The 26668-nt window shown below is 47.9% G+C and overlaps 2 protein-coding genes across 4 annotated transcripts in view; one reads left to right on the forward strand and one right to left on the reverse strand.

Annotated features, from left to right (window-relative positions):
- Positions 1 to 1118: 1118 nt before the first annotated feature.
- Positions 1119 to 26108, reverse strand: IQCD (IQ motif containing D). 2 transcript variants are annotated; one of them, XM_050749801.1, is made up of 5 exons: positions 25795 to 26108; positions 12849 to 13670; positions 6257 to 6490; positions 3198 to 3269; positions 1119 to 1564 (listed from the first exon to the last, which is right to left on the reverse strand). In XM_050749801.1, the coding sequence occupies exons 2-5, from the start codon at positions 13575 to 13577 to the stop codon at positions 1250 to 1252; spliced, it is 1350 nt and encodes a 449-aa protein (XP_050605758.1). In that variant the 5' UTR covers positions 13578 to 13670; positions 25795 to 26108; the 3' UTR covers positions 1119 to 1249. The 2 variants fall into 2 exon arrangements, with proteins under 2 accessions (XP_050605758.1, XP_050605759.1); XM_050749802.1 differs by lacking the exon at positions 3198 to 3269 and having other exon boundaries at positions 25795 to 26107.
- Positions 26109 to 26263: 155 nt separating this feature from the next.
- The window catches only part of TPCN1 (two pore segment channel 1), a 73280-nt gene continuing 72875 nt past the window's right edge, over positions 26264 to 26668 (forward strand). The window contains exon 1 of one of the 2 annotated variants that reach the window (XM_050749692.1): positions 26264 to 26372. The gene's annotated coding sequence lies outside the window, so the exon portion shown is untranslated. Of the gene's footprint in view, positions 26416 to 26668 lie in introns of both variants that reach the window. The other variant, XM_050749688.1, reaches the window with a different exon arrangement.

The following is a 26668-nucleotide window of genomic DNA, read 5'->3' on the forward strand; positions in this document are numbered from 1 at the left end:
GCCACCTTTTTTTGTTTGTTTTATTTAGTCTTGCTGTGTCACTCAGGCTGGAGTGCAGTGGCACAATCTCAGCTCACTGCAATCTCCACCCTCCCAGACTCAGGCAATCCTCCTACCTCAGCCTCCCAAGTAGCTGGGACTACCAGCATGTGCCACCATGCTGGGCTAATTTTTTTATTTTTTATAGAGACAAAAAATAAAACATGGGGTTTTGCCATGTTTCCCAAGCTGGTCTCAAACTTCTGAGCTCAAGTGATCTATCTGCCTGCCTCAGCCTCCCAAAGTGCTGCGAGTACAGGTGTGAGTAACCACGACTGGCCTAAACACTTTTTACATTTAAAAAAAAAAGTATTTTCTGACGTTTTCCTGAAGCAGGTCATAAGACTCTCATGTGAGAGGTGCCCTCCCTATACCCAGAGGAAAGTTATATCCTTATTTCTGAAGACACAGGGACACAGAGAAGAATCTAAACACACAGGTCTTGCTAAATTTCCCCCAGCTTATTACCAGTAGATCATACCTTTTCTGCCCTATTATGTATCACCACAACTATCTACTCTTAATCAAATGTAGCGTAAAACACACAGGCTTAACTGTTTCTTCAGGTCTACATTTCCTCATGAAGGCTCCGGTGTCATGTAAAACTTACTAATTAAATCAATTTATATGCTTTAAAAAAAAAAAAGTTGTTTTAAATAATTGTTCAGCTCCCTGGAATGTGAAGCTGAGGGCTGCTGTGACCTCAGGACTCCCTCTGAGCTTTCACAGTGCTGGAGCGGGGGAAGTTGCAGGCAAATTAATCCCAGAACAGAGTTGGGGGCAGCCTGAAACCTGAGGCCCTGCCCCTCCTGGAGTTCCCTGCCTGCTTCTGTGCCCTCTATGGGCAGCTGGGACCCACACCCCACTGCCCTGGTGGGTGATGTGTCCATCATGGCCATGGCAGCTTCCGGGCTGCAGCTGGGGTCTGGTTGCCCAGTAAGGCTGAAGTAAGGAACCATCATCTCCGGGCTGACACCCCAGGCTGCACGCTCCTCGTGGAAACGCCATCTGTGAGCTGGACACACACAGCCCACAGCCCTGGATAAAGAGATTTATTCATAGAGCGTTCCCTTCAATGCGGCTTCAAATACTTTTTAATTTATTAAATAAAAACATCATGAAAGCCATGAATCTAGTGCTCTCTATCCCGGTGGCTTCCTGGCCTGGTCTCTGGGAGGATAAGGGTCAGTAGCAGGCTGGGGTGGAGAGCTCATTTCTTGCCTTTGCCCTTCTCCTTGCCTTTCTGCTTGCCCTTCTCCTTGCCCTTTGCTTTGCCCTTGCCCCGCTTCTTCTTGGATCTGAGCAGGGAGCGCACCAGGTATCCCTTCCAAAAGGCCTGGATTAACGTGGCCGCCCGCACCATGCGCACCATCTCCTGCTCTGCCTCCATCCTTTTCTTGGAGTTGATCTCTCGTTCTTCCCGGATCTGCACAAACTCTTCCACCAGCACTTTGTGCCTCCGCTTCAGCTCCTCCAGAGCGATCTTCTCCTCCTTGTGAACAGCTTCCAGATCCTCCAACTCCTCCTGGGGCGAGGGGTGGGGCTGGGGTCACCATGCATAGAGCGCCTCCTCCCACCCTCCTCCCTGAGGCCCCCCACCCTTCCCAAATGGGCTTCTGCCCCAGCGATGCCCCTAAGCTAAGCTGTTCAGCATCTCGGTCCCAGTGAGGTGGATGGGGAGAGGGGATTGGCTCCATCCCAGCTCTAGGAAAGACCCCACTGAAATAATTTCAGGAACAGGAAAAGAACACGGGCTTGTGAGTTGGGCAGACTTCGTTTTAAGTCCCAGCTCTGCCACACCTCAACTGACTTCACCTTTCAGGCTTTCGTTTTTCCTCATCTGAAACATGAGGACGATTCCAAACCCAGGGGCTGTTTCTAGGATTAAATGACCCAATGGACACAATGTACTGGACATGATGCCAGGCACATAGTGGGGACACAAGAAATGGAGGCTGCTGCCATAAAAGCAGTCTGTTCCACAAGACACCAGAGGAGAAGGAACTTTCTCAAGCTTCAAACGGAGTTCCAGAGTTTTTCCTTATGTCTAACCATAGCCTCTCCTGCTGTCATTTACACCTGTTTTCCTTCCTTCCACTGACGTTTACCCAGCATCTACAAAAAGCAGAGCACTGCCAGAGAACACAGAGCTGGGTGGACAAGGTCCCTGCCCTCAACCAACCCACAACCCTCATGCGGCCCAGAGAAACGAGAGTCCCAGCCTGCAAAGCTCCCCTCTCCAGGCCCTGACGGTTGCCCAGGACAAGATTCTGACTTGCCCTTCTCTGAAGAGCACACCTGGCTTTGGCTCACTCTGGCTCATGTTACCTCCAGTGCTCCCCAGGCTTCTCTGGCCTCTGGGTTGGAGCCATAGGCCACCAATGTTATCCCAGTGGTGGGTGAATGGTTTGGGGGTGTCTCGATTTGAAGGTTCTCACCCCCTGAGCACTTCCTCCAGGCCAGACCCTATGCTGGGCACACACTTGCAGCTATGGTGTCTCACCCAATCCCTGCCAGGGTCCCAAGATGGTAATTACTGCCTCTGCTAATCAGATGCAGAAACGGGCTTGGGAAGGTCAAGTACCTTGCTTAAGGCCACACAACTGGCACATCTCAGGTGCTCAATAAAAACTGGCTGAGGGACTGAGTGACGCGGTGGAGGCAGGCTCCCATCTGAGTCTGTGGGGAGGAGCTCCAGCTTGTGGGGGTGCTGGCAGGAGCCCATACAGAGGAGTATAGGATGTGGACACTAGATGGAGCCACGATCATTAGGCCCAGTGTCAGGCCCTTCTAGCCAGTCGCTTTTTTTTTTTTTTTTTTTTTTTTTTTTTTTTAATAGAGACTGGGTCTTGCTCTGTTGCCCAGGCTGGTCTTGAATTACTGAGCTCAAGCGATCCTCCCACCTCGGCCTCCCAACGTGCTGGGATTACAGGCATAAGCCACCACACCTGGCCTTGCAGCTTCTGGCTCTTTTCTTTCCCACCTCTCATTCTGCCCCAGGCTGGACAAACCCTTTAAACAGAGGCAGGTGTTCCCCGCAGAGAGGCTCAGAAGTTTGCCCACTCCATGGGCCATCCCAAGGCTGCTCTTCCCATTCATCCCATTCCTAGAAGGTCTTGGGAAAAGCACGCAAGACAGACTTATTCAGCGACAAATACCTGCTTCTCACCCATCTCTGTATCATATTTCTGGATCCAGTTCTCGATTTCCGTTTCTACTTTATATTTCTTCTAGAAAAGATCCAATTTGTCATTGTTTGATGAAACATATTAACAATCAACAGCACTGAGCCCTCTGTGCATCACCAGGCCCTGTGGCAGGTGCTTGACATGCCTCGCCTATTGAATCCACGCAAGGAGGTTCTCTTTTCTCCATTTCACAGGCAAGGAAACTGAGGCTCAGACATGCTATCTCACTTGCCCAAGGTGACAGAGCTAATGGGTGGCAGAGCCTGAATTTGAAACCAGCAGCCTGGTTCCAGGACATCCTAGGCAGAGGAAGCAGCAGGTGCAAAGGCCCTGAGGTAGGAACAAGCTTGTGTTGTTTAAAGGACAGAAATCGGCCTGGCGTGGTGGCTTATGCCTGTAATCCCAGCACTTTGGGAGGCTGAGGCAGGCAGGTCACTTGAGGCCAGGAGTTTGAGACCAGCCTGGCCAACATGCCAAAACCCCATCTCTACTAAAGATACAAAAATTAGCTGGGCATGATGATGCACGTCTGTAATCTCAGCTACTTGGGAGGCTGAGGCAGGAGAATTTCTTGAACCCAGGAGGCGGAGGTTTCAGTGAGCTGAGATCATGCCACCACACTCCAGCCTGGGTGACAGAGCGAGACTGTTTCAAAAAATAAAAATTAAAAAAAAAAAAAAGGACAGAAATCGAGTCAGTGTGGCTGGAAGGGAGTGGCGAGGAGGGTAGTGGTCCCCAACAAGGTCCAAGGGAAAGGCTGTGTTACAGAGGGAGTGTCAGCAAGAAGAGGCTGTATTCTCAGGAAAGGGTGAGGTAAAGCCACTGGGTGATATAGATGCAGTGGAGGGACATGATCTAATCTTGTTTTTAAAAGATTATTTCCACCATAAAAAGCAATGAAGCACTGATCCCTGCTACAACATGGGTGAACCTTGAAAACACGGTGCTAAATAAGATTCCAGACACAACTGCCACAGAGGATTCCATTCATATGAAGTGTCCAGAATAGGTGAATCCAGAGACAGAAAGCACATTAGTGATTGCAAAGGACAGGGGTAAGAAGAGAATGGGGAGTAACTTCTTAACGGATATGGAGTTTCATTTTGAGGTGATCATGTTTTGGAACTAGATAGAAGTGGTGGAATTGGGGTCGCACAACTTTGTGAATATACAAAATGACACTGAATTGCTCATTTTAAAATGGTTTCATATTATATAAGTTTCACCTAAATTAAAAATAAACAGGCTGGGCCAGTGGCTCATCCCAACCATTTGGGAGGTTGCGGTGGGAACAGGAGAATTGCTTGAGGCCACAAGTTCTAGACCAGCCTGGGCAACATAGCAAAACCCTGATTCCACAAAAATTAAGAATTTTTTTTCTTTTGAGATGGAGTTTCACTCTGTCGCCTAGGCTGGAGTGCTGTGGTGCGATCTCGGCTCACTGCAACCCCACCTCCTGAGTTCAAGCAATTCTCATGCCTCAGCCTCCCAAGTAGCTGGGATTACAGGTGCACGCCACCACGCCTGGCTAATTTTGTATTTTTAATAGAGACAGGGTTTCATCACATTGGCCAGGCAGGTCTTGAACTCCTGACCTCAGGAGATCCGTCCGCCTCGGCCTCCCAAAGTGCTGGGATTACAGGCGTGAGCCACCGCGCCTGGCCAATAATAATAATTTTTTAATTAGCCAGACATGGTGACATGCCCCAGTAGTCCCAGCTATTCATGAGGGCTGAGATGGGAGGATCGCTTGAGCCCAGGAGTTGGAGGCTGAAGTGAGCTATGATCACGCCACTGCACTCTGGCATGGGTGACAGAGTGAGACCCTGTCTCAAAATCAATCAATCAATGAATCAATCAATCAACCTCTTAATCCTACAGAGCAAGAGCACTTAGCTTGGGCACCATGGATAGGCCAGCTTCAGGGGGCCTGGGCTCCCTGGGGAACTGTCCACTAGGATGTGTATGTGCATCTGTGCCTTCTTGCTGGGGGAGAGGCCCGTGGCTTCCATCAGATGCTCAAGAGTGTGACACTAAGAGACTGGGGACAAGTATTAAAAAGGGTGCCTTTTACGAGGAAAGAGATTTAGAAGTTGGGTGTGTGCTAGGCCTGGGTCTTGGCTGAGATGATGAAGGAGAAGGCAAATGAAGGTTTTGGGTTTTTTTAAGAGACAAGGTTTCACTCTCTTGCCCTGGCTGGAATGCAGTGGCGCAGTCATGATTCACTGCAGCCTCCAAACTCCTGGGCTAAAGTGATCCTCCTGCCTCAGCCTCCCAAGTAGCTGGGACACACATCACAGCGCCTGACTTATTTATCTTTTATTCTTTGTACAGACAGGGTCTTGCCGTTGCCCAGGCTGGAGTGCAGTGTGTGATCACAGCTCACTGCAGCCTCCGCCTCCTGGGTTCAAGTGATCCTCCCACCTCAGCCTCCCAAAGTGTTGGGATTACAGGCATGAGCCACCTTACCCGGCCAGAAATGATATTTACTGAACACCTACTATGCACCAGCTCTCTCACCACCATCTCATGTAATTCTCGTGTAACAACCATTAAGACCAATGTTAGCGTTTTCATTTCCAAGGTGTGAAATCGGCAGCTGGGCAGGAGTTGAGTAATTTGCCTGAGCTTCATGTGCTACTTCTTCATTCCTTTGCATGGCACCCAGCCTCTGAAGATGTGGGTATTATCCCTGTGAGGTCTGAGGAGTTGAGGAACTTGCCCAAGGTCACAAAGCTGGCATGTAGCAATGCTGGGACAGGGTCCCAGTTTCTCTATCCCCCATCCCCAGGCCTGTGTGTTGCCCCTTCCTGCCTCCCAGGAGACATTGGCTCGGATTTGGGCCTTCCCTGCTCCTGTGTCCTTCCCCTCCACCACGCCACTTCCTGAGTAGCTGGTGCAGCCCTGCCCTGCCCAACACTGCTGGACCTCCAGGAGTGATGGGACAGTCCCACCCATCCCCCGCCCCAGGGACCCCACCGGCCCATCCTCCCTGCTTCCCGCTTCCCACTTCCCACTTCCCGGGGCACCTTCCTCAGTGCCTGCTCCGCCTCCCGGTTCTCCATGACCAGGTTGTAAAACTGTGACTGCAGCTGCAGGATCTCCTGCTGGATCTTGGCTACCCTGGCCTGTGATGCCCGGAAATCGGCTTTCTGCTGCTTCTCGGCCTCCTGCTTAGTGCGAAGGAGGCTGTTCTCTGAGAACTTGAGCACCTGGTGCAAGTGGTTTTTCAGTTCTTGGATCACAAAGTTCTCCTTTTCCACCTGAGCCAGGAAGAGAAAGGGCTCTGTTAACACCTCCATGCCCAGCCGGGCACAGTGGCTCACGCCTGTAATCCCAACACTTTGGGAGGTTGAGGCAGGTGGATGACCTGAGGTCAGTAGTTTGAGACCAGCCTGGCCAACATGATGAAATCCCATCTCTTCTAAAAATACAAAAATTAGCCGGGCATGGTGGTGCATGCCTGTAATCCCAGCTACTCGAGAGGCTGAGGCAGGAGAACTGCTTGAACACGGGAAGTGGAGGTTGCAGTAAGCAGAGATATCACACCACTGCACTGTAACTTGGGTGACAGAGTAAGACTCCATCTCAAGAAAAACCGTCCACACCAACTGACAGTCACCAGAGGCTGGCACCACTGCATCCTCCCTCGGGGCCAGGCATGCCACCTGGGTTATTATCTCTCTAATCACACCCCCAACCCCGCAGTGGAGGTCAGGGACAGCCTGATTACAGACAAGAAAGCTGAGGCTCAAGGAGGTGGCTTCATCTGTCTGGGGTTGCCCAGCTCAATGGGGGCCTGAAGCTAGGTTTGTCTGACCTCGAGCCCACGTTCTTGGCCACCACTTTCTATTTCCTTGCACAAATGAAGGGTACAAGCTTGTTGGATTGAGGCCACCGGGGAGGACCGGGACAGCAGTGATCCTCCTCCTGGGGACACAGGAGGGGAGGCCCAGCTGGCAGAGACACTTGGTGGGGTGCATGAAGGTGTGCAATGAACACAGGCTGCAGGGATCACCACCAGGCTCTCTCCTGAGGGCCTATGCCTGGCTTGTCCCCTGCCTTGGGTGGATTCTCGAACAGGAATGGGGGTGGAGGATGAGACGGTTTTGTAAAGAAGCCCTCAAGGCTTCTCATATACACTAGAGTCTCCCTCTGAGCACAGTGGTGCTATGGCTGCTCACGTCACCATCTTGGGCTTGGGTCAGCTGGCAGCAGGCCTGCCGGGCATCTGCTCACCTCCTGCACACTGGGGGCAGGGAGGCAGCGCCTTTGGGGCAAGCCCATCCTGCAGGCAAGGCTTGAGGCACCAGGAGCTCGGAATATGATCAGCAGTCAGAGCTCTCCTTGTAGACTCCCCACACGTGCCTGATTGGTGTCTCCCCTCATTGTACACTGAGGTTCAATGACATGAAATTTGTCCACCTGGCAAAAATGGCATTTGACCCCAGGTCAGTCCAAGGTGAAGCCCCAAGCTGGTTCTAGCACCTGAATGAGACCAGCAGGGCCACCTGTGTCCCTCTGCCTATTCCTAGATGATGCCCCTTCCACCTTACAAGTAACCTCACTGCCCGAGGGCTCAGCAGCCCGTCCTCTGTCCACTCAGCAAGTATACATCATGCCCCTCCTTTGGACAGGCTTACTAGGGACACAGTGGCAGGCTGAAAGAGACAAGGTCCCCTTTTCTTGTGGAGGAGCCAAACCTCTCAAGACCACACATATCACACACAGATATGTTATCCACAAAGTTGGGTGAATGTTACCAACAAAGTCAGATGAATGCTTTAAAGAACAAATTCAATGAGAAGTGCCCAATCCAGCACCAGGGAGGAGGGTAGTGAATAGTTTCCCAGGACCTTGAACCTCTCATCAGTGGTGGGGGATAGAAACAGAAGGGCCTGTGACAGTGCAGCCTGGCTACCGCCCATGTCTGTTCTCCCCAGAGAGGCTGTGGGGTAGAATGTGGAACATAACACGGCCTGGTGACAGGTGGTGGGTCCTTCCTAGCACCTCTCTCTGCTGGGTGTGGCTACAAGATGTGCATGGAAGTTCTGTGTGCCACCTCCACATGTGTCCTTAAGGGGCAGAACCAAGCCCTCTCCTCCCCTTTCCTCCTTCCTGTTGGCTGGACCGGGGGCCACATGATGGGGAAAGCTGGAGCAGCCATCTTGGCCCACAGGCAGAAGTCCTACGTGGGGTCAGCAGGAAAGTCACATCGAAGAAGCCAGATCTCTGACAACTTGGGGAGCAGAGATGCCACACCAGCTCCGGTATTTCCACTACAGAGAAATATATTGCCGTCTTAACTAAGCCAAAGCTATTTTGGGTGTCTCTGTTATAGCAGCCAAATCTGTACTCACACATCATCTCACAGGATTTTTGTAAAGATTTAGAGAGAAAATGTATGTAAAACAAATACACTGTATGTGTCCAGTATGACAATTATTATTAGGTTTGGGATCATGCTACCGTTTCTTTTTTTTTTTTTTTTTTTTTGAGATAGGGTCTTGCTCCGTAGCCCAGGCTGGAGTACAGTGGTGCGATCTCAGCTCCCTGCAATCTCTGCCTTCTGGGCTCAAGTGATCCTCCCACGTCAGCCTCCTGAGTAGCTGGGACTACAGGTGTGCACCACCACACCCAGCTAATTTTGTCTTTTATGTAGAGACGGGGTTTCACCATGTTGCCCAGGCTGGTCTCGAACTCCTGAGCTAAAGTGATCCACCTGCCTTGGCCTCCCAAAGTGTTGGGATTACAGGCGTGAGCCACCACACTCCCATTTCCCTTCTTAAAAATTCTTCTAGCTGGTGTGATACGCCTATAATCCTAGCTACTCAGGAGGCTGAGGCTGGAGGATCCCTTGAAGCTAGGAGTTCAAGACCAGCCTGGGTAACAGAGTAAGACCCCATTTCTTTCCTTTCTTTTCTCTTTTCTTCTCACCCTTTCTTTCCTTTCCTTTCTTCCTTTCTTTCTTTCTTTTAATTGAGACAGAGTCTCACTCTGTCACACAGGCTGGAATGTGATGGCACGATCTTGGCTCGCTGCAACCTCCACTTCCTGGGTTCAAGTGATTCTCCTGCCTCAGCCTCCCAAGTAGCTGAGATTATAGGTGCCCGCCACCATGCCCAGCTAATTTTTGTATTTTTAGTAGAGATGGGGTTTCACCATGCTGGTCAGGCTGGTCTCGAACTCCTGACCTTAGGTGGTCCACCCGCCTCGGCCTCCCAAAGTGCTGGGCTTACAGGAATTAGCCACTGCGCCCAACTAATTTTTTGTATTTTTTTTTTAGTAGAAACGGGGTTTCGCCATGTTGGCCAGGCTGGTCTTGAACTCTTGACCTCAAGTGATCCATCTGCCTTGGCTTCCCAAAGTGCTGGGATTATAGATGTGAGCCACCACTTCTGGCCAGAGACCCCATTTCCAAAAAAAGAAAAAAAATTTAATTAGGCATGGTCGCATGTGCCTGTAGTCACAGCTACTTGTGAGGCTGAGCCAGGGGGATTGCTTGAGCCCAGGAGTTCAAGGCCAGCCTGGGCAACATAGTGAGACCATGTCTCTACAAAAATTTAAAAAATTAGCCAAGAGTGGTGGCGCATGTCTGTAGTTTCAGCTACTCAAAAGGCTAAGGCAGGAGAATTGCCCAGGAGGTCAAGGCCACAGTGAGCTATGATCGTGCCATTGCACTCCAGCCTGGGTGACAGAGCAAGATCTTGTCTCTAACACTAAAAACTTCTAGAGACCAAATTCCTTGATTAGGTCTCAAGGCCCCATGTGATCTGTCTCCTTCTCCTGCTTTCCCAGCCCATCTTTGCCCCTTCCCTCTAGCTCACTGGCATTCTCTGGGTTTCTGAACTAGCCAGGCTTATTCCTATCTCATGACTGAGGTACACTCTACCCTCCACCTGGAACAGGGGTTGGCAAACTATGGCCCACAGGTTGAATCCAGCCAGTCACTTGTATTTGTAAGTAAAGTTTTGTTGGAACACTGCCCATTCATTTATATATTGTTTGTGGCTGCTTTCCCCCTATAACAGCAGAGCTGAGTTGAGTAATTGCAACAGACCATCTGGCCCACAAAGCCTAATGTATTTACTATCTGGCCCTTTGCAGAAAAAGTTGGCGGCCAAGTGCTGTGGCTCACACCTGTAATTCCAGCACTTTGGGAGGCTGAGGTGGGAGGATCACTTGAGACCAGAAGTTCAAGACCAGCCTGGCCAACATGGCAAAATTCTGTCTCTACTAAAGGATGCAAAAATCATCCAGGCATGGTGGCACATGCCTGTAATCCCAGCTACTCGGGAGGCTGAGGCACAAGAATCACTTGAACCTGGGAGATGAAGGCTGCAGTAAGCTGAGATCACACCACTGTATGCCAGCTTGGGCATAGACTAAGATTGTCTCAAAAAAAAAAAGTTTGCTACTCCGTAGCTTGGAAGGTTCTTCCTCACTGTACTTGCCTGGTTCACACCCTCGCATTCTTCATATCTTGGCTTCAATGTCCCTGACCCTTTTGGTATAAGTTGAGTTCTCCTGTAACACTCCCTTATAGCACATTGTCCTTCTCAAAACTGTAATTAAATGAGTTTTTAATTCCTACCTTCCTTACTGTGAACTCCATGAGGCTGCAACCACATGGGCTTATTTATAAGACCTGGTACCTAGTAAGTACTTACAATAATGTGTGGAGTAAATGAATTAAAAAAAGAAAGAAAGAAAGAAAGAAAGAAAGAAAAGCTATTTAGGCCAGGCGCAATCCCGGCACTTTGGGAGGCCAAGGCGCGCAGATCACTTGGGGTCAGGAATTCAAGACCAGCCTGGCCAACATGGTGAAACCTCATCTCTACTAAAAATAAAAAAATTAGTTGGGCATTGTGGCAAGCACCTGTAGTCCCAGCGACTCGGGAGGCTGAACCAGAATTGCTTGAACCCAAGATGTAGAAAATGAAATAAATAGAGGTTCCTCTTCAAAGGGACTTTCCTCCCAGTCTAATTCAGAATAGGTAGTAACCTCTCTTAGAACCAAAATTTACTCAAAGACCTGTGCTAATATTCTTCAATTCAGCTAGCTATAATAAAGAAATCAATAGGCCAGTCGCCGTGGCTCACGCCTGTAATCTCAGCATTTTGGGAGGCCAAGGCGGGTGGATCACGAGGTCAGGAGATCGAGACCATCCTGGCTAATATGGTGAAACCCCGTCTCTACTAAAAATAAAAATAAAATAAAAATAAAAAAAATTAGCCAGGCATGGTGGCAGGCACCTGTAGTTGCAGCTACTCGGGAGGCTGAGGCAGGAGAATGGCGTTAACCCGGGAAGCAGAGCTTGCAGTGAACCGATATCATGCCACTGTACTCCAGCCTGGGTGACAGAGCAACAGTCCATCTCAAAAAAAAAAAAGAAAAAAAAAAAAAAAGAAATCAATATACTCTGTTCTTAGCTCCCACATTTTAGCTTAGATATTTGCCCTGGCATACCTGAACCAGTCTGAGCAAGCATTAGGTGATAGCCTACTCGTCTTCCTTATTTGGAGGTGTTTTTCCCTCTCTCAGCATTCCAGAAGTTACTTCCTCTCTTCCTTTGTTCCCCTCTGCCTTTGCCTCTTTTGGGAAGTTCTAAGTTGCTAGCCAATCGGGTTGAGTACAGAATGTGAGGTCCCGTTCCAGGCAACGGAAACTGGACACAGCAGAGGGTGGATGCGTCAGGTTATAAATGACCCTGTCTCTTTTGTTCACGTGTGCTCTCGTGGGAAGACTGCTAGTGAGTGGCACCCTTTCTGCAGAAAGTAAACTAGCCTTGCTGAGAGATCCTTTGTCTCAGTGTTGATTTTGGTGACACCAAGTACGCATTCCCAACACAGGAGGCGGACGTTGCAGTGAACCAAGATATTGCCACTGCACTTTAGCCTGGGTGACACAGCAAGACTCCATCTTTAAAAAAAAAAAAAAAATCATGGGGGAGGCCAGGCACAGTGGCTCATGCCTGTAACCCCAGCACTTTGGGAGGCCAAGGCAGAAGGATCTCTTGAACCCAGAATTTCGAGACCAACCTGGGCAACGTAGCAAGAGCCCATCCTTACAATCAAAAAATTAGCCAGCCATGGTGACACACACCTGTAGTCCCAGCTACTTGGGAGGGTGAGATGGGAGGATTGCTTGAGCCTGAAAGATGGAGGCTGCAGTGTGCTGTGATCATGCCACTGCACTCTAGCCTGGGCGACAGAGTGAGACCCTGTATGAAAAAATCAGTCAATCAATTGGCCAGGCGCAGTGGCCAGCACTTTGGGAGGCCGAGGCAGGAGGATCACTTGAGGTCAGGAGTTCTAGACCAGCCTGGCCAACATGGCAAAAACCCATCTCTACTAAAAATACAAAAATTAGCTGGGCGTGGTTGCATATGTCTGTAATCCCAGCTACTTGGGAGGCTGAGGTGGGAGAATCACTTGAACCCAGAAGGCAGAGGTTGCAGTGAGTTGAGATCATGCCACTGCACTCTGCCCTGGACAAAGAGCGAGACTACATCTTAAAAAAAAAAAAAAAAAATCAATCAATCATTGAGGAAAAACCCAACCAACAAAAAAGATTTGTGTCACACCTTCAGTAATTTCAGCAGTACTATGAAACAATACCTCTGCATTCCTCTTCTTCATTCTCTCCGCCAATTCATTTTCAAGAGTATCGATGATTTGTTGGTTATTACTATTCTGTCTATTGATATCCTGTATGAACTGGGCCTTATCCCTCGCTTCCATGGGACTAGTGACTAGTTTTTCAAATAGGAAACCACGAAGCTCTATTAGGCTGTCAATAAAATTCTGGGCTTCTGCACTTCTACTCTGCGTCTGCATCTGCAGGAGCCTAGCAGCCTGTGGGTTGCTGAGCAAGAGTCTCAGGACATTCTTGGTGGAGTCTTTGATCTGCTGCGTAAGTGGTGAGAGGCTGGATTTCTGCAGCTCTATGGAAAGGAGGCGGTCTCTGAGCCACCCTTCCTCCTCAGCCTCTTCCTGCTCCTGCAATTGCCTTTCTTTCTCCTTCAGGCACCTGACGTTTTCCAGGAGGACCTGGCAGAGATCCTCGTGCTCTCTCACTGCCCTCATGATGTCCTCCCCCAGCACCCCCTCCACATCCTCTCTGTTGGATGCCACATATGACAGCAGGGTCACCAGCTCCACCTTGTTGATCGCCTCATCCAGGATGGACATGATCCTTTTGGCCTCAATGGTGGTGAGTTTGGTCCTAGAGGGAACCAAGGGTTTTAGTGGGTCAGCTGGCCTTTTAGATGGGTCTGTCTTTGGCCCTATTCTGGTGATGGCAGGGGCCTGATACAAAGGGGCCATGGCAAGAATGTCTAAAGCCATCTTGTGAGCAGCCCTCTGTGCCTCTGTAGGTCCGCAGAGATGGAGACTTCGGTAGACTACTTGGGTCTCATGCTTTTATTGTCTCTGGCCATCCTGCAAAAGGAAGAGGTAGGTGTGAGTGTAGCTGTGCTGACATCTGTGTGGTTAGTGTGGCTGCAGAAACCACAACTGTTGACATTAAGAGTTCATCTTAGGTCCTCTGTCGCTTTTACACAGAACCTTTCTCTGGAAGCAGTTTTCAGCTTTGTGAGGGTGTTAGGGCCACAAGGGCAGGGAGACCAAGCCTGGAGGCGTCTCAGGCACATGTGTCAGGCAGGGACTAGCCAGGAAGACAGATGCCATTCTAAGGATTTAAAACCAGAGACTGGTTACCTCAGTGATGGGAGAGTTGAGAGGCCAACCAGGGGAAGACAAAGCCATCCCACAATTGTCAATGGCAGGAAGCCACCACATGAAGAGGTGGTGAGCCTGGGGTCCAGGGTCACCCAGAGGAAGCTTGAACTACAGCCATCAGTTCCCAGAGGAGCTAGAGACATTGCCGGAAATGCAGGTGAAAGAACGGTGGCAGTGGGGGAGGAGAAATACCCGGGTTTCTCTCTTTCTACTGCCCTTGGCCAAAACCAGCAGGAAACCAACTGACAAGGGAGCCTGGGCAATGGAACCGCAGGCATCAGCCTAAGTCTGAGCAGGACAGGGACAGGGACAGGGCAGACAGTGGTTAAGACTAACAGGACTAGGAATGGCACATTTTCACTGATTTTAAAGTTTTTTTTGTTTGTTTTTGTTTTTTTTGAGACAGAGTCTTGCTCTGTCACCCAGGCTGCAGTACAGTGGCACGATCTCGGCTCACTGCAACCTCCGCCTCCTGGGCTCAAATGATTCTCCTGCCTCAGCCTCCTGCGCAGCTGAGACTAGAGGCACACACCACCACGCCTGGCTAATTTTTGTATTTTTAGTAGAGACAGGGTTTTGCAATGTTGGCCAGGTTGGTCTCAAACTCCTGACCTCAGGTGATCCACCTGCCTTTGCCTCCCAAAGTGCTGAGATTACAGGCCTGAGCCACCACGCCCGGCCATTTTAAAAATTGGTGGCATGGATGGTGGTGAAATACAACTTTGAAATACAATTTAAAAAACCATTTCACTAAATGCGATGTTGCATTCTGAATTGGATTCTGGAGTGGAAAAAGGACATTAGTGGAACTGGAGAAATCCAAATCCAAATCCAAATCTAGTCTAAAGTTTAGTTAACAGCATTGTACCAACATTAATTTTGTAGGCACTCTGTTACCCTAGCTGGAGTGCAGTGGTGTGACCATGGCTCACTCCAGCCTCAACCTACTGTGCTCAAGTGATCCTCCTGTCTCAGCCTCTCAAGTAGCTACAGGTGCTCGATGCCTGGCTAATTTTTTAACTTTTTGTAGGGATGAGCTCCACTATGTTGCCCAGGCTGATCTTGAACTCCTAGGCTCAAGCAATCCTCCTACCTTAGCCTCCTAGTGTTGGGAATACAGACATGAGCCACTGTGACGGGCCTAATTTTGTGGTTTTCACAAACACATCAAGTTTATCTAAGATGTTAACATTAGGGGGAGCTGAATGGAGGGCATACAGGAACTCTCTGTACTATCTTTGCAACTTTTCTATAAATCTACATTTATTACAGAGTAAAAAGCTTAGCTAAAAGACTGTTTCAGGCCAGGCCTGGTACCTCACACCTGTAATCACAGCACTTTGGGAGGCCAAGGCAGGCGTATTACCTGAGGTCAGGAGTTCAAGACAAGCCTGGCCAACATGGCGAAACCCCGTCTCTACTGAAAATATGACAGAATGCCAGGCATGGTGGTGCATGCCTGTTACTTGGGTTAATCCCAGTTACTTGGGAAGCTGAGGCATGAGAATCTCTTGAACCCAGGAGGTGGAAGTTGCAGTAAGCCAAGTTTGCATCACTGTACTCCAGCCTGGGCAACAGAATAAGACTCTGTTTCAAAAGATAGATAGATAAGTAAATAAATAACTGTTTCAGAAAAATCTGTAGGGCAGAGATCAGTAATTTATATTGCTTTCATAGTACCATGGCTAAAAGTACTAGCTTTGCACAGCCCCGCTTGGGTTCAAATCCTTGCTGGGGGTCTCTGGGCTGCTCATTTAATCTTCCAGAGCTTGGGCTTCCTCAGCTGTAAAACAGGAGTCCTCAGGATCAATGAGAAGCTTCCAGCACACGGCCTCCATGCTGTAAAAGTTCAGTAAATAACTAATAGCATTAACACAGGAAAACGAAAATCCCAAGTCCAGGACTTTAGTGATTTCTGATGCAACTATCAAACGAACACCTGCTGCCTTGGCCAGGCACAGGGGCTCACGCCTGTAATCATAGCACTTTGAGAGGCTGAGGTGGGAGGATCGCTTGAGCCCAGAAGTTCAAGACCAGCCTGGGAAACACAGCAAGGCCTCATCTCTTAAAAAAAAAAAAAAAAAAAAAAAAAAGAGAACACCTACTGCCCAGGATGTCTGTCCATCCGCCAACACCATGTCTCAGGTGGACACCCACCATAACATCCCCATCCCTCACCATGATTCTTCTGCTTCTCTTCCCCCTTATCCTGTTTGTTCTCCAGGTTAAGTATCAGCATATGACATCCCTATATACACCTGTTTATTTGTTTATTGTCTGTCTTTCCCCCCTCTCCTAAGAAGTAAAGCACCAATGAAAGCTGTAAGTTACTGCTTACAGGTTACCTGTGCCACTTTTATTTTCATATTGTCTGTAGATGTGAGAAATGTTTTGAAGAAAGAATCATTAGGACTTGATGAGTGAAAGAGTTTTGAGTTTGGGTGACTGGTAGAGAAAGATGGGGCCCTTAAGAAACTATGGCAGAAATTGGGAGAGGAAGTTTGGAGGGGAGAACAATGAGCTCACTTTTAAACTCATTGAGCTCTAGTTGCCGTACTGCAGTAGACAATGGTGTCTTGGCCTTCCCATGATCCATTTCCTCTTTTTTTTTTTTTTTTGACACAGGGTTTCACTCTGTCACCCAGGCTGGAGTGCAGTGGCATGATCATGGCTCACTGCAACTTCGACTTCCTGGGCTCAAACAGTCCTCCTGCCTCATGCTCCCGAGTAGCTGGTACTATAGGCACGTGCCACCATGCCCAGCTAATTATTGTATTTTTATTTTTGTAGAGATAGGGTCTCGCTGTGTTGCCCAGGAGAAGGAAGTGACACTTGAAGCCACAAAGATATCTTCAACTCACCAAACCAAAGAGCACACCAAGAGAATGGCAGGGAATCAAAGAAACACCTAAAGTGACTAAGAACGAAAAAGAAAGGCAGGCCAGATCAGGTGCTAAGGATGTTTAGTTCCTTGGCAAGGCAGAATGGATTCAAAATCAGTCCAGGTGTCATGGTTCATGCCTGTAATCCCAACACTTTGGGAGACTGAGGCAGGAGGATTGCTTGAGCACAGGAGTTTGAGGCTGCAGTGAGCTATGATCAGGCCACTACACTTCAGCCTGAGCAACAGAGTGAGACCGTCTCTTAAAAAAAAAACAAAAAAACAAAACAAAACAAAAAAACAACCAGAAGCCCCTTTGGGAGCAGAGGACTGAGGATTATCTTCAGTCACTTTGGTTCACACACACTTCCTGTTCCCTAATGAATCTCATGAGATCCTTTGAGGCTTTTCCTGAAGACAAAGTTTTAGGAGGCTGGGCATGGTGGTCACACCTGTAATCTCAGTACTTTGGGAGGCCAAGGAGGGAAGATTGCTTTAGCCCAGGAGTTCAAGATTAGCCTGGGCAACAAAATGAGACCTCTACAAAAAGTTAAAAAAAAAAAAAAAATTAGGCCATCACAGTGGCAGGTACCTGTAGTCTCCGCTATTTGGGGAGCTGAGGCAGGAGGACTGCTTGAGCCGGGGAGGTTGAGACTGCAGTGAGCCATGATCGCACCACTGCACTCCAGCCTGCGTGACAGAGCAAGACCCTATCTCTCCTCTTTTTTTTTTTTTTTTTAGCCAGAGGTTTGCTCTTGTCGCCCAGGCTGGAGTGCAATGGTGTGATGTTGGCTCACTGCAACCTCTGCCTCCCAGGTACAAGCAGTCTCCTGTCTCAGCCTCCCCAGTAGCTGGGATTACAGGCATGTGCCACCATGCTAGCCTAATTTTGTATTTTTAGTAGAGGCAGGGTTTCAGCATGTTGACCAGGCTGGTCTCGAACTCCTCAGGTGATATGCCCACCTCAGCCTCCCAAAGTGGTGGGATTACAGGTGTGAGCCACTGCGCCAGGCCTAGATCCTATCTCATAAGTGAAAAAAAAGTTTTAGGGACAGCCATGGAGCTTTATCAGCCTCTCCGAGGATGAAGGATCTTTGCTCATGGCCACAGGATGAATGTGAACAAGGTAGTTAATGAATGCAGTCCTCTCCATTGTAACCCAAAGTTCTCAGGCATAAATCAAAACGCCTGAATTCTTCAGAGAATGCGGCTGGAAATGCAACGTTATATGAAATGTTTCCAATTTGCTTTCAGCCAAATTACCTCTTTTGCTTTAAAGGGCAAACTTGTTTTCTTTGATTATGATGACACCCATCAGTTCTTGACAGCTCATTTTCGTGAACAAGAAAAAGCCCATGGAACTAGGATTGAGGGGAAATGCATCTGACTCTGACGACAAAAATGACTGGAGAAACTCTTTTCCTTGAATCCTAATATGATCATTTCATGTCCTTTTTAATGCCACTAACCTTAATATTTAAATCATTTCCAACTTAAGCATCTCCTTTTAAAATTCCTGCCCTGAGAGTGAAGCAAATTGTTAATGGATGGAAAACTTTAATTGGATATTCCCTTTATTTGTCATTAATTCTGCTGATGAACTTTATAAATGGAAATATATCTTTATCATGCAAATTATACCTCATCTTCATTCAAACAGGCTTGTTGGATATTTTATTACTTTCACTCTTAGAATATTTTGAGGAAAAAAAAGATTTGAACTAAATTATATATTTTTCCCCCTGGAGAGAAGGAAAAAACCCAACACTTACAACTACCCTACAAATCCAAACGGGCACGTGGAAAAGTCAGAAGGTGTTAAAAAAAAAAAAAAAAAAAAACCGAAACAACTGGAGTGTGGAAGATGGATTTCTCTCTCTCTTTTTAAATTTACTCTTAATTTAGGTTCTGGGGTACATGTGCAGGTTTGTTATACAGGTAAATTACACGTCATGGGGGTTTGGTGTACAGATTATTTCATCACCCAGGTAATAAGCACAATACCTGATAGGTAGTTTTTCCATCCTCATCCGGATCTCATTTTAAGGAATACCATTTTAACATTAGCTAAGTAAGTTCTTGAGAACTTACTGTGTAGCAGACACTGTTCTGAATGCTATATACGAACTAATTCCTTTAATCCTTGCAAGAACCCTATGAGGTAGGTGCTATTACCTCTATTTCACAGATGAAGAAAGGGAGACAGAGAGAGGTTAGATGATTCTAGTTAGTTTACAGCTAGGAAGTGACAGAGCCAGCACTCCATCAGCAGTAGTCTGTCCAGTCTCTTGATTTTAAGATTGACTTCTGGCCAGGCGCAGTGGCTCACGCCTGTAATGCCACCACTTTGGGAGGCTGAGACAGGTTGATCACTTGAGGTCAGGAGTTTGAGACCAGCCTGGCCAACATAGTGAAACCCTATCCCTACTAAAAATACAAAAATTAGCTGGGTGTGGTGGTGGGCACCTATGGAGGCTGAGGCGGAAGAATTGCTTGAACCTGGGAGACGGAGGTTGCAGTGAGCCAATATCGCACCACTGCACTACAGCCTGGGTGACACAGTGAGATTGCATCTCAAAAAAAAAAAAAAAAAAAAAAACAAAAAAAACAAGGTCTTGCTATGTTGCCCAGGCTGGTCTTGAACTCCTGGGCTCAAGAGGAATTTTCTTTTTAGCCTCAGAAATCTCTCACTACCCTCCAAACCTCTAGCTTTCTTCCAAACTCTGTATGATTTATCTGAGTCTTTCAAGTCTAGAGAGGGGTAAAGGGAGGGGCTAGAAAGAAGCAATAGATTCATGATGAAACCTGCTATCTGAAGCAACTACTTCACAGTAGGTGCTCAATAAAGAAATCACTGTTGCAGTTGGGCTCGGTGGCTCACACCTGTAATTCCAGCACTTTGGCAGGCCGAGGCAGGTGGATTACCTGAGGTCAGGAATTTGAGATCAGCCTGGGCAATATGGCAAAACTCCGTCTCTACTAAAAATACAAAAATTAGCCGGGTGTGGTAAAACATGCCTGTAATCCCACCTACTTGGGAGGCTGAGGCAGGTGAATCACTTGAACCAGGGAGATGGAGGTTGCAGTGAGCTGAGATCGCACCACTGTACACTCCAGCCTGGGTGATAGCGTGAGACTCCGTCTCAAAAAAAAAAAAAAAAAAAAAAAAAAAGAAAAAATCACTGTTGAATAAATGAGATGGCAAACCCAGATTTACCAATAGGCCTGTCTCCTCACTGGGAGATGCTGGCATAATAGGATAATGTTGTTTTGCAAAATATATATGTCCTGAATTGGAGTCAGAAAAGAGAGTCATTTTTTTTTTTTTTTTTTTTTTTTTTGAGACGGAGTCTCACTCTGTCGCCCAGGCTGGAGTGCAGTGGCGCAATCTCCGCTCACTGCAAGCTCTGCCTCCTGGGTTCACGCCATCCTCCTGCCTCAGCCTCCCAAGTAGCTGGGACTACAGGCGCCCGCCCGCCACCACGCCTGGCTAATTTTTTATATTTTTAGTAGAGACGGAGTTTCACCATGTTAGCCAGGATGGTCTCGATCTCCTGACCTCATGATCCCCAGCCTAGGCCTCCCAAAGTGCTGGGATTACAGGCGTGAGCCACTGCGCCTGGCCGAGAGTCATATTTTCATGATAAAACTGTAGGCCAAGAATTGGCCTATGAATTGTTTTGCATCCCTTTACTCAGGGCTTGGAATTTTTTAAATAAAAGATTTAAATGTAATTAAGTTTTTACTTTTCCATAGTTGAGTGGTTTCTTTTTTTGTCTTTCTGTGACTAGTTTTGAACTATTACCCAATCCTCCTCTCTCGTTCTTTTTGAGAACCTGTGTTTTACGGTTTATAATTGGTCTGTAAAAGATTCCCAGGCTAGGGCTGCAGCAGTGAAAGCTGGAGGTATTGACAGATGGGACCCTGTTTGTAATGCTGCCTGGGTGGCTGTAGGCTCTAGGATTATCTGGTGCTTTGGAGACAGAGGACACGGGATAGTGACTCAGGTTGGGAGGGAATGTGCCCCCCTCCCCGGACAGATTTCTATGTTGCTGGTTATGATGAAATACTTTCCACTGGCCACAAGCTATAGAGACTTGGGCAAGTCCTCTTGATCCTCTGGGCTTTCATTTCCTCATTACTGAAGTGGAAACTAAAAACACATCTGGAATGCAATTCCAGTGTCTCACCACTTCCTGGCTGTGTGGCTTTGGGTAAGTCGATTAACCTCTCCAAGCTTTGGTGTTCTACCTGTGAAATGGGGACACAGCACTGTTGTGGGAATGAAATGAAATCCTTGCTCAAAAGTGTTACGCTTTTATGACTTTTAGTACTACTTCAAAAATTATATGTTAATATCAACACTTTAATATTTCTTAAAATAGATGTACCTTTCAACAAAATAATATGGTATATGTTTTTGTCAAAGGCTTTATAAAGAGCCAAAACAGAGGCAGTTTTTACTCCTTTTCACTATTTCGTTTTTAATTTTGCTGGTTTCTACATTATTCATGTTCTCCTGTTAGTGACTGAAGAAGACCGAGCTCCCTTAAATCACTCCCTGTTGTCCAGTCTCCCCTCCTTATCAATCAGTTCATCAGGAATTTTAATTCCTCTTTTGGTTACAGTGTCACTTTAGAAATGCTTATTTCTGGTTATATCTAACTGTAGACAGTATCACTTCGGCAGTTTCAGACAGAAGGATTTCCTAGTAGTGAATTTAGATTATTCTACCATCAACTTCTCCAACTTGAAAAAAATATTTAACTACTACACACCTATTAGAATGGCCAAAATCTAGAACACCGACAACTCCAAATGCTGGTGAGGATGTGAAGCAGAAAACTCTGTCATTGTTGGTGGGAACGCAACATGGTGCAGCCACTTTGGAAGATGGTTGTTTTCTTACAAATTTAAACCTGCTCTTACTGTACGATCCAGTAATCATACTCCTTGGTGTTTACCCAAAGGAGTTGAAAATGCATGTCCACACAAAAACCTGCACACAAAAAAAGCTTATGGATATTAATAGCAGCTTCATTCACAACTGCCAAAATTTGGGAGCAACCAAGATATCCTTCAGGAGCTGAATAGCTAAATAAACAGTAGTGCATCCAGACAATGGAATACAGGATTATTCAGCGTTAAAAAGAAATGAGCTGTCAAGCCATGAAAAGACATGGAAGAAACTTAAATGCATATCACTAAGTGAAAGAAGCCAATCTGAAGAAGCTGCATATGGTATCACTCTAACTATATGACATTCTGGCAAAGGCAAAACTATGGAGATAGTAAAAAGATCAGTGTTGTCTAAGGGCTAGGGGAAGGGAGGGATGAATAGGCAGAATAGGGAGGATTTTTAGCGAAGTGAAAATACTATGTACCTTACTACAATGATGGATACCATCGTTATACATTTATCCAAATTCACAGAATGTACAACACCAAGTGTGAACCCTTATCCCTTATGTAAACTATGGAATTTGGATGCTGCTGCTGATGTGTCAATGTAGGTTCATCAGCTGTAACAAATGCACCTCTCTGGTGGGGGAGGTTGATGGTGGTGCAGGCTGTTCATATGGGAATAGGGAGTATATGGGAACTCTCTCTACCTTTCTGTCAATTTTGCTGTGTATCTAAAACTGCTTAAAAAATAATATCTTAGGGTTGCAACCCTTTATGGGGCAGTGAAATCAATTTGCCGACTGGGACTAGTGTTAAAAATAAATGAAACAGGGTCAGGCACGGTGGCTCACGCCTGTAATCCCAGCACTTTGGGAGGCTGAGGCGGGTGGATCACCTGAGGTCAAGAGTTCGAGACCAGGCCAGGCGCAGTGGCTCACGCCTGTAATCCCAGCACTTTGGGAGGCCGAGACGGGAGGATCACGAGGTCAGGAGATCGAGACCATCCTGGCTAACACGGTGAAACCCCATCTCTACTAAAAATACAAAAAATTATCCGGGTGCGGTGGCGGGTGCCTGTAGTCCCAGCTACACGGGAGGCTGAGGCAGGAGAATGGCGTGAACCCGGGAGGTGGAGCTTGCAGTGAGCCAAGATTGCGCCATTGCACTCCAGCCTGGGCGACAGAGCAAGACTCCGTCTCAAAAAAAAAAAAAAAAGGGTTCGAGAGCAAGCCTGGCCAACATGGTGAAACCCCGTCTCTACTAAAAATACAAAAATTAGCAGCGCATGATGGCGGGCACCTGTAATCCCAGCTACCTGGTAGGCTGAGGCAGGAGAATTGCTTGGACCCGAGAGGCGTAGGTTGCAGTGAGCTGAGATTGCACCACTGCATTCCAGCCTGGGCAACAGAGAGGGGCTCTGTCTCAAAAACAAAACAAACAAAAAACAGCCTATCTCAAACCCCTCCTGCTCTCAGGCACTAATGTATAATGTTACTTTATGTCAGAAACCAACCCCCCATGAACAATTTCTCCCTGGATTAACAATTTCTCATTCTTTAGGTCTTAGCTCAATGGCTACCCCTTCTCAGACAGGAACACACAGCACTTTACAACCTGTGGAAATTCTCTCACCTTTCCTGCATGGTACTAACCACGCGTGTAATTTTTTTTTTTACAGCTCTATTGAGGTGTAATTTACATTACCATAAAATTCACCCATTGTAAGTATAAAACTCAATGACTATTTTTGTAAATGTATCTAAAGTTGCCACATCAGTTTCAGATACAATCCTGTTTTAGAACATTTCTATCACTCCACCAAATTCCCATGAGCTAATCTGCAAACGATCTCTGTTTCCACTCACATTTTTTTGTTGTAGTTGTTTTGTTTTTGAGACTGAGTCTCGCTCTGTTGCCCAGGCTGGAGTACAGTGGCGTGATCTCAGCTCACTGCAACCTCCACCTTCCAGATTCAAGCAATTCTCGTGCCACTGCACTCCAACCTGGGCAACAACACAAAACTCCATCTCAAAAAAAAAAAGAAAAGAAAAGAAAAATCGTAAAGCTCAGATCAAAATAATGAAATACTCATTTGCTTTTTTTTTTTTGTTTTGAGACAGAGTCTCACTCTATTGCCCAGGCTGGAATGCAGTGGCATGATCTCGGCTCACTGCAACCTCCGCCTCCTAGGTTCAAGTGATTCTCCTGCCTCAGCCTCCCAAGTAGCTGGGAATACAGGGGCCCGCCAGCATGCCCTGCTAATTTTTGTATTTTTAGTAGAGACGGGGTTTTGCTATGTTGGCCAGGCTGGTCTCGAACTCCTGACCTCAGGTGATCCACCTGCCTGTGCCTCCCACAGTGCTGGGATTACAGGCATGAGCCACTGTGCCTGGCCTATGTTTAACTTTTTAAGAAACTGCCAACTATATTTCAGATTGGTGGTACCAATTGGTATTCTGCTGTACCTACCAGCAATATATGAAAGCTAGTTTGTTTATTTATCTACATGATGATATTTGGGATTGTCTTTTTGATTTTTAAATGTCTACTCAACTCTTTTGCCCATTAAAAAAATGGAGTTGTCCTCTTGAGTTATAAGAGTTATTTTTATTTTCTACATACAAGTCTATTATAAGACACATGAGATTTGCAAATATTTCCTCCATGTCTGTGTCTGTGGCTGATCTTTTCATTTTCTTACGAAAATATCTTTTGAACCTCAAAGTTTTTCTTTTTTATATATTTTTTTGAGACAGGGTTTTTCACTCTGTGGCCCAGGCTGGAGTGCAGCAGTGCAATCATGGCTCACTGCAACCTCCGCCTCTTGGGTTCAAGCAATTCTTCCACCTCAGCCTTATTTATTTATTTATTTATTTATTTATTTATTGAGATGGAACCTCGCTCTATCACCCCCGCGGGAGTGCAGTGGCACCATCTCGGCTCACTGCAACCTCCATCACCCGGGTTCAAGAAATTCTCCTGCCTCAGCCTCCCGAGTAGATGGGATCACAGGCATGCACCACCATGCCCAGCTAATTTTTGTATTTTTAGTAGAGACAGGGTTTCACCATGTTGGCCAGGCTGGTCTCAAACTCCTGGCCTCAGGTGATCCGCCGCTCAGCCTCCCAAATTGTTGGGATTGCAGATTGAGCCACTGTGCCCAGCCCTCAGCCTCATTTAATCATCACAAGAAACTCTCTATCTTTAGTAGGTACAAAGAGATTACATTTTAAGGACGGAGATGGGACATAAATTCCAAAGTTAGGACAAAGGCAAAGTGGTGTAATAAAAATTACCTAATGTATTTATTTATTTGGGACAGAGTCCTGCTCTGTTGCCGAGGATGGAGTGCAATGGCGCGATCTTGGCTTACTGCAACCTCGGTCTCCCGGGTTCAAGTGATTCTCGTGCCTTAGCCTCCCGAGTAGCTGGGATTACAGGTGCACCACCATGCCCAGCTAATTTTTGTATTTTCAGTAGAGATGAGGTTTCACTATATTGGCCAGGCTGGTCTAGAACTCCTGACCTTTAGTGATCTGCCCGCCTTGGCCTCCCAAAGTACTGGGATTACAGGCGTGAGTCACCGCGCTAGGAAAAAACAACAACAACAACAACAACAAAAACAAACAAAAACTACCTAATTTAAACACTTAAGTGAGATGGCCCGCTCACCGAGGAACGTATGGTCGTTGGGTGGAATGGGAGGGGACTTATAAACCCCCCTCCCACCCACAGCTCCCATGTTTGACTTGAAATAAGTTAACTACGATGTGACTGCTTGACTGGTGTCCTCGTCGTTTTAGGGATGAGGGAGTGGGGCCATGAAGTGGGCAGGTAGAAGGGGAAGAATGGAGGCCGGCTCCCTGCAGGCTGTGGAGCGAGAGGGCCAGACTGAGGCAGGGGCTGAGGGACGGGGTCCTGAAGCTGAGACGGGATCGCAGTGGGGGGTACCAATTTCTCAGGGAGCCAAAGGACATCGGGCTGAACCCCATTCCACATCTCCCCCGATCCGCGACCCTTTCCCACCTGGTTACTCACCCGCTCTGACGGCTCCAGGTTTCCCTAGCCACAGTTACCGCCGCGGTCCCAGCGTTGCGAGGTTACCCGCCAATCTCAGAAGGCGGGACTCTGTGTCTGACTGACCTTTCTTTTCACCATTCAATTTCTTGTTCCGCTCAATTGTCCCCACCTCCTGAAGTCTGACCAATCAGAAGCACCGCCATTTTGACCTTGCACCAATGGAAAGACTTGGGACTCCCTCTGGGTTGGACTCAACGATTAAGGCGGGGAAGATGGGAGGAGAAAGGGGCGTGGATTCTTCGTCCCGCCCCTTCTTAAGGAGGCGGGCAGGGAGTACTGCCTCGGCTGCGGGCGAGACCTGCGGAAAGACGTGAGAATTGACCAATCAGAGCTCATCATGGTAGCCCAGTTAGCCAGTAGGACGCTGTGAAGGGGAAATGGGGCGGGGCTAGCGGGGTTGAGAGGACGGTAGGCGGCGGATGGGAGAGCTGGCGCAGCTACCCTGGTGGCGGTGGCTGAAGTGGCGGCGGCTGCGGCGGCTGCAACAGCTTCGGGCTCGGGGTTTTGGCGGCGGCGCCGGCGGGCTGGGCTGCGTGGTGCGGACCCCGGCGCGCGGTCCGGGTTGCTGGGGCGGCGCGTGTAAGAATCCGAGGGATGCGAGGACTTGGCCAGAGGGAGAGGGCAGGGATCAGGGTCAGAGGGCGCGGAGTAAGGGGTTGCGGCGCGACACTCTGGGGTGGGAGGTGGGCTGAATGGGCCCAGAGAGGGCGCGGGGAAGTCTCCGCCGCGCTTCTCTCCGTCCAGCCCGGGCCGGGGCTTTGCACCCTCTCTCCTTGCCCCCGACTTCTTGGGGCGACCCTCACGTGGGCGCCCAGCCAGGGGCTGGGAGCAC

The sequence above is a fragment of the Macaca thibetana genome, chromosome 11, assembly GCF_024542745.1.
Source record: "Macaca thibetana thibetana isolate TM-01 chromosome 11, ASM2454274v1, whole genome shotgun sequence".
Lineage (NCBI taxonomy): Eukaryota > Metazoa > Chordata > Mammalia > Primates > Cercopithecidae > Macaca > Macaca thibetana.

Coding starts and splice junctions, on each gene's coding strand:
- IQCD (XM_050749801.1), bottom strand. CDS start 13,577: ATGGCTTTAGACATTCTTGCCATGGCCCCTTTGTATCAGGCCCCTGCC. Junction 6,491..12,848: donor TGAAGAAGAGGAATGCAGAG/GTATTGTTTCAT, acceptor TTCCTGGCTCAG/GTGGAAAAGGAGAACTTTGT. Junction 1,565..3,197: donor CAGAGATGGGTGAGAAGCAG/GTATTTGTCGCT, acceptor CCCTCGCCCCAG/GAGGAGTTGGAGGATCTGGA.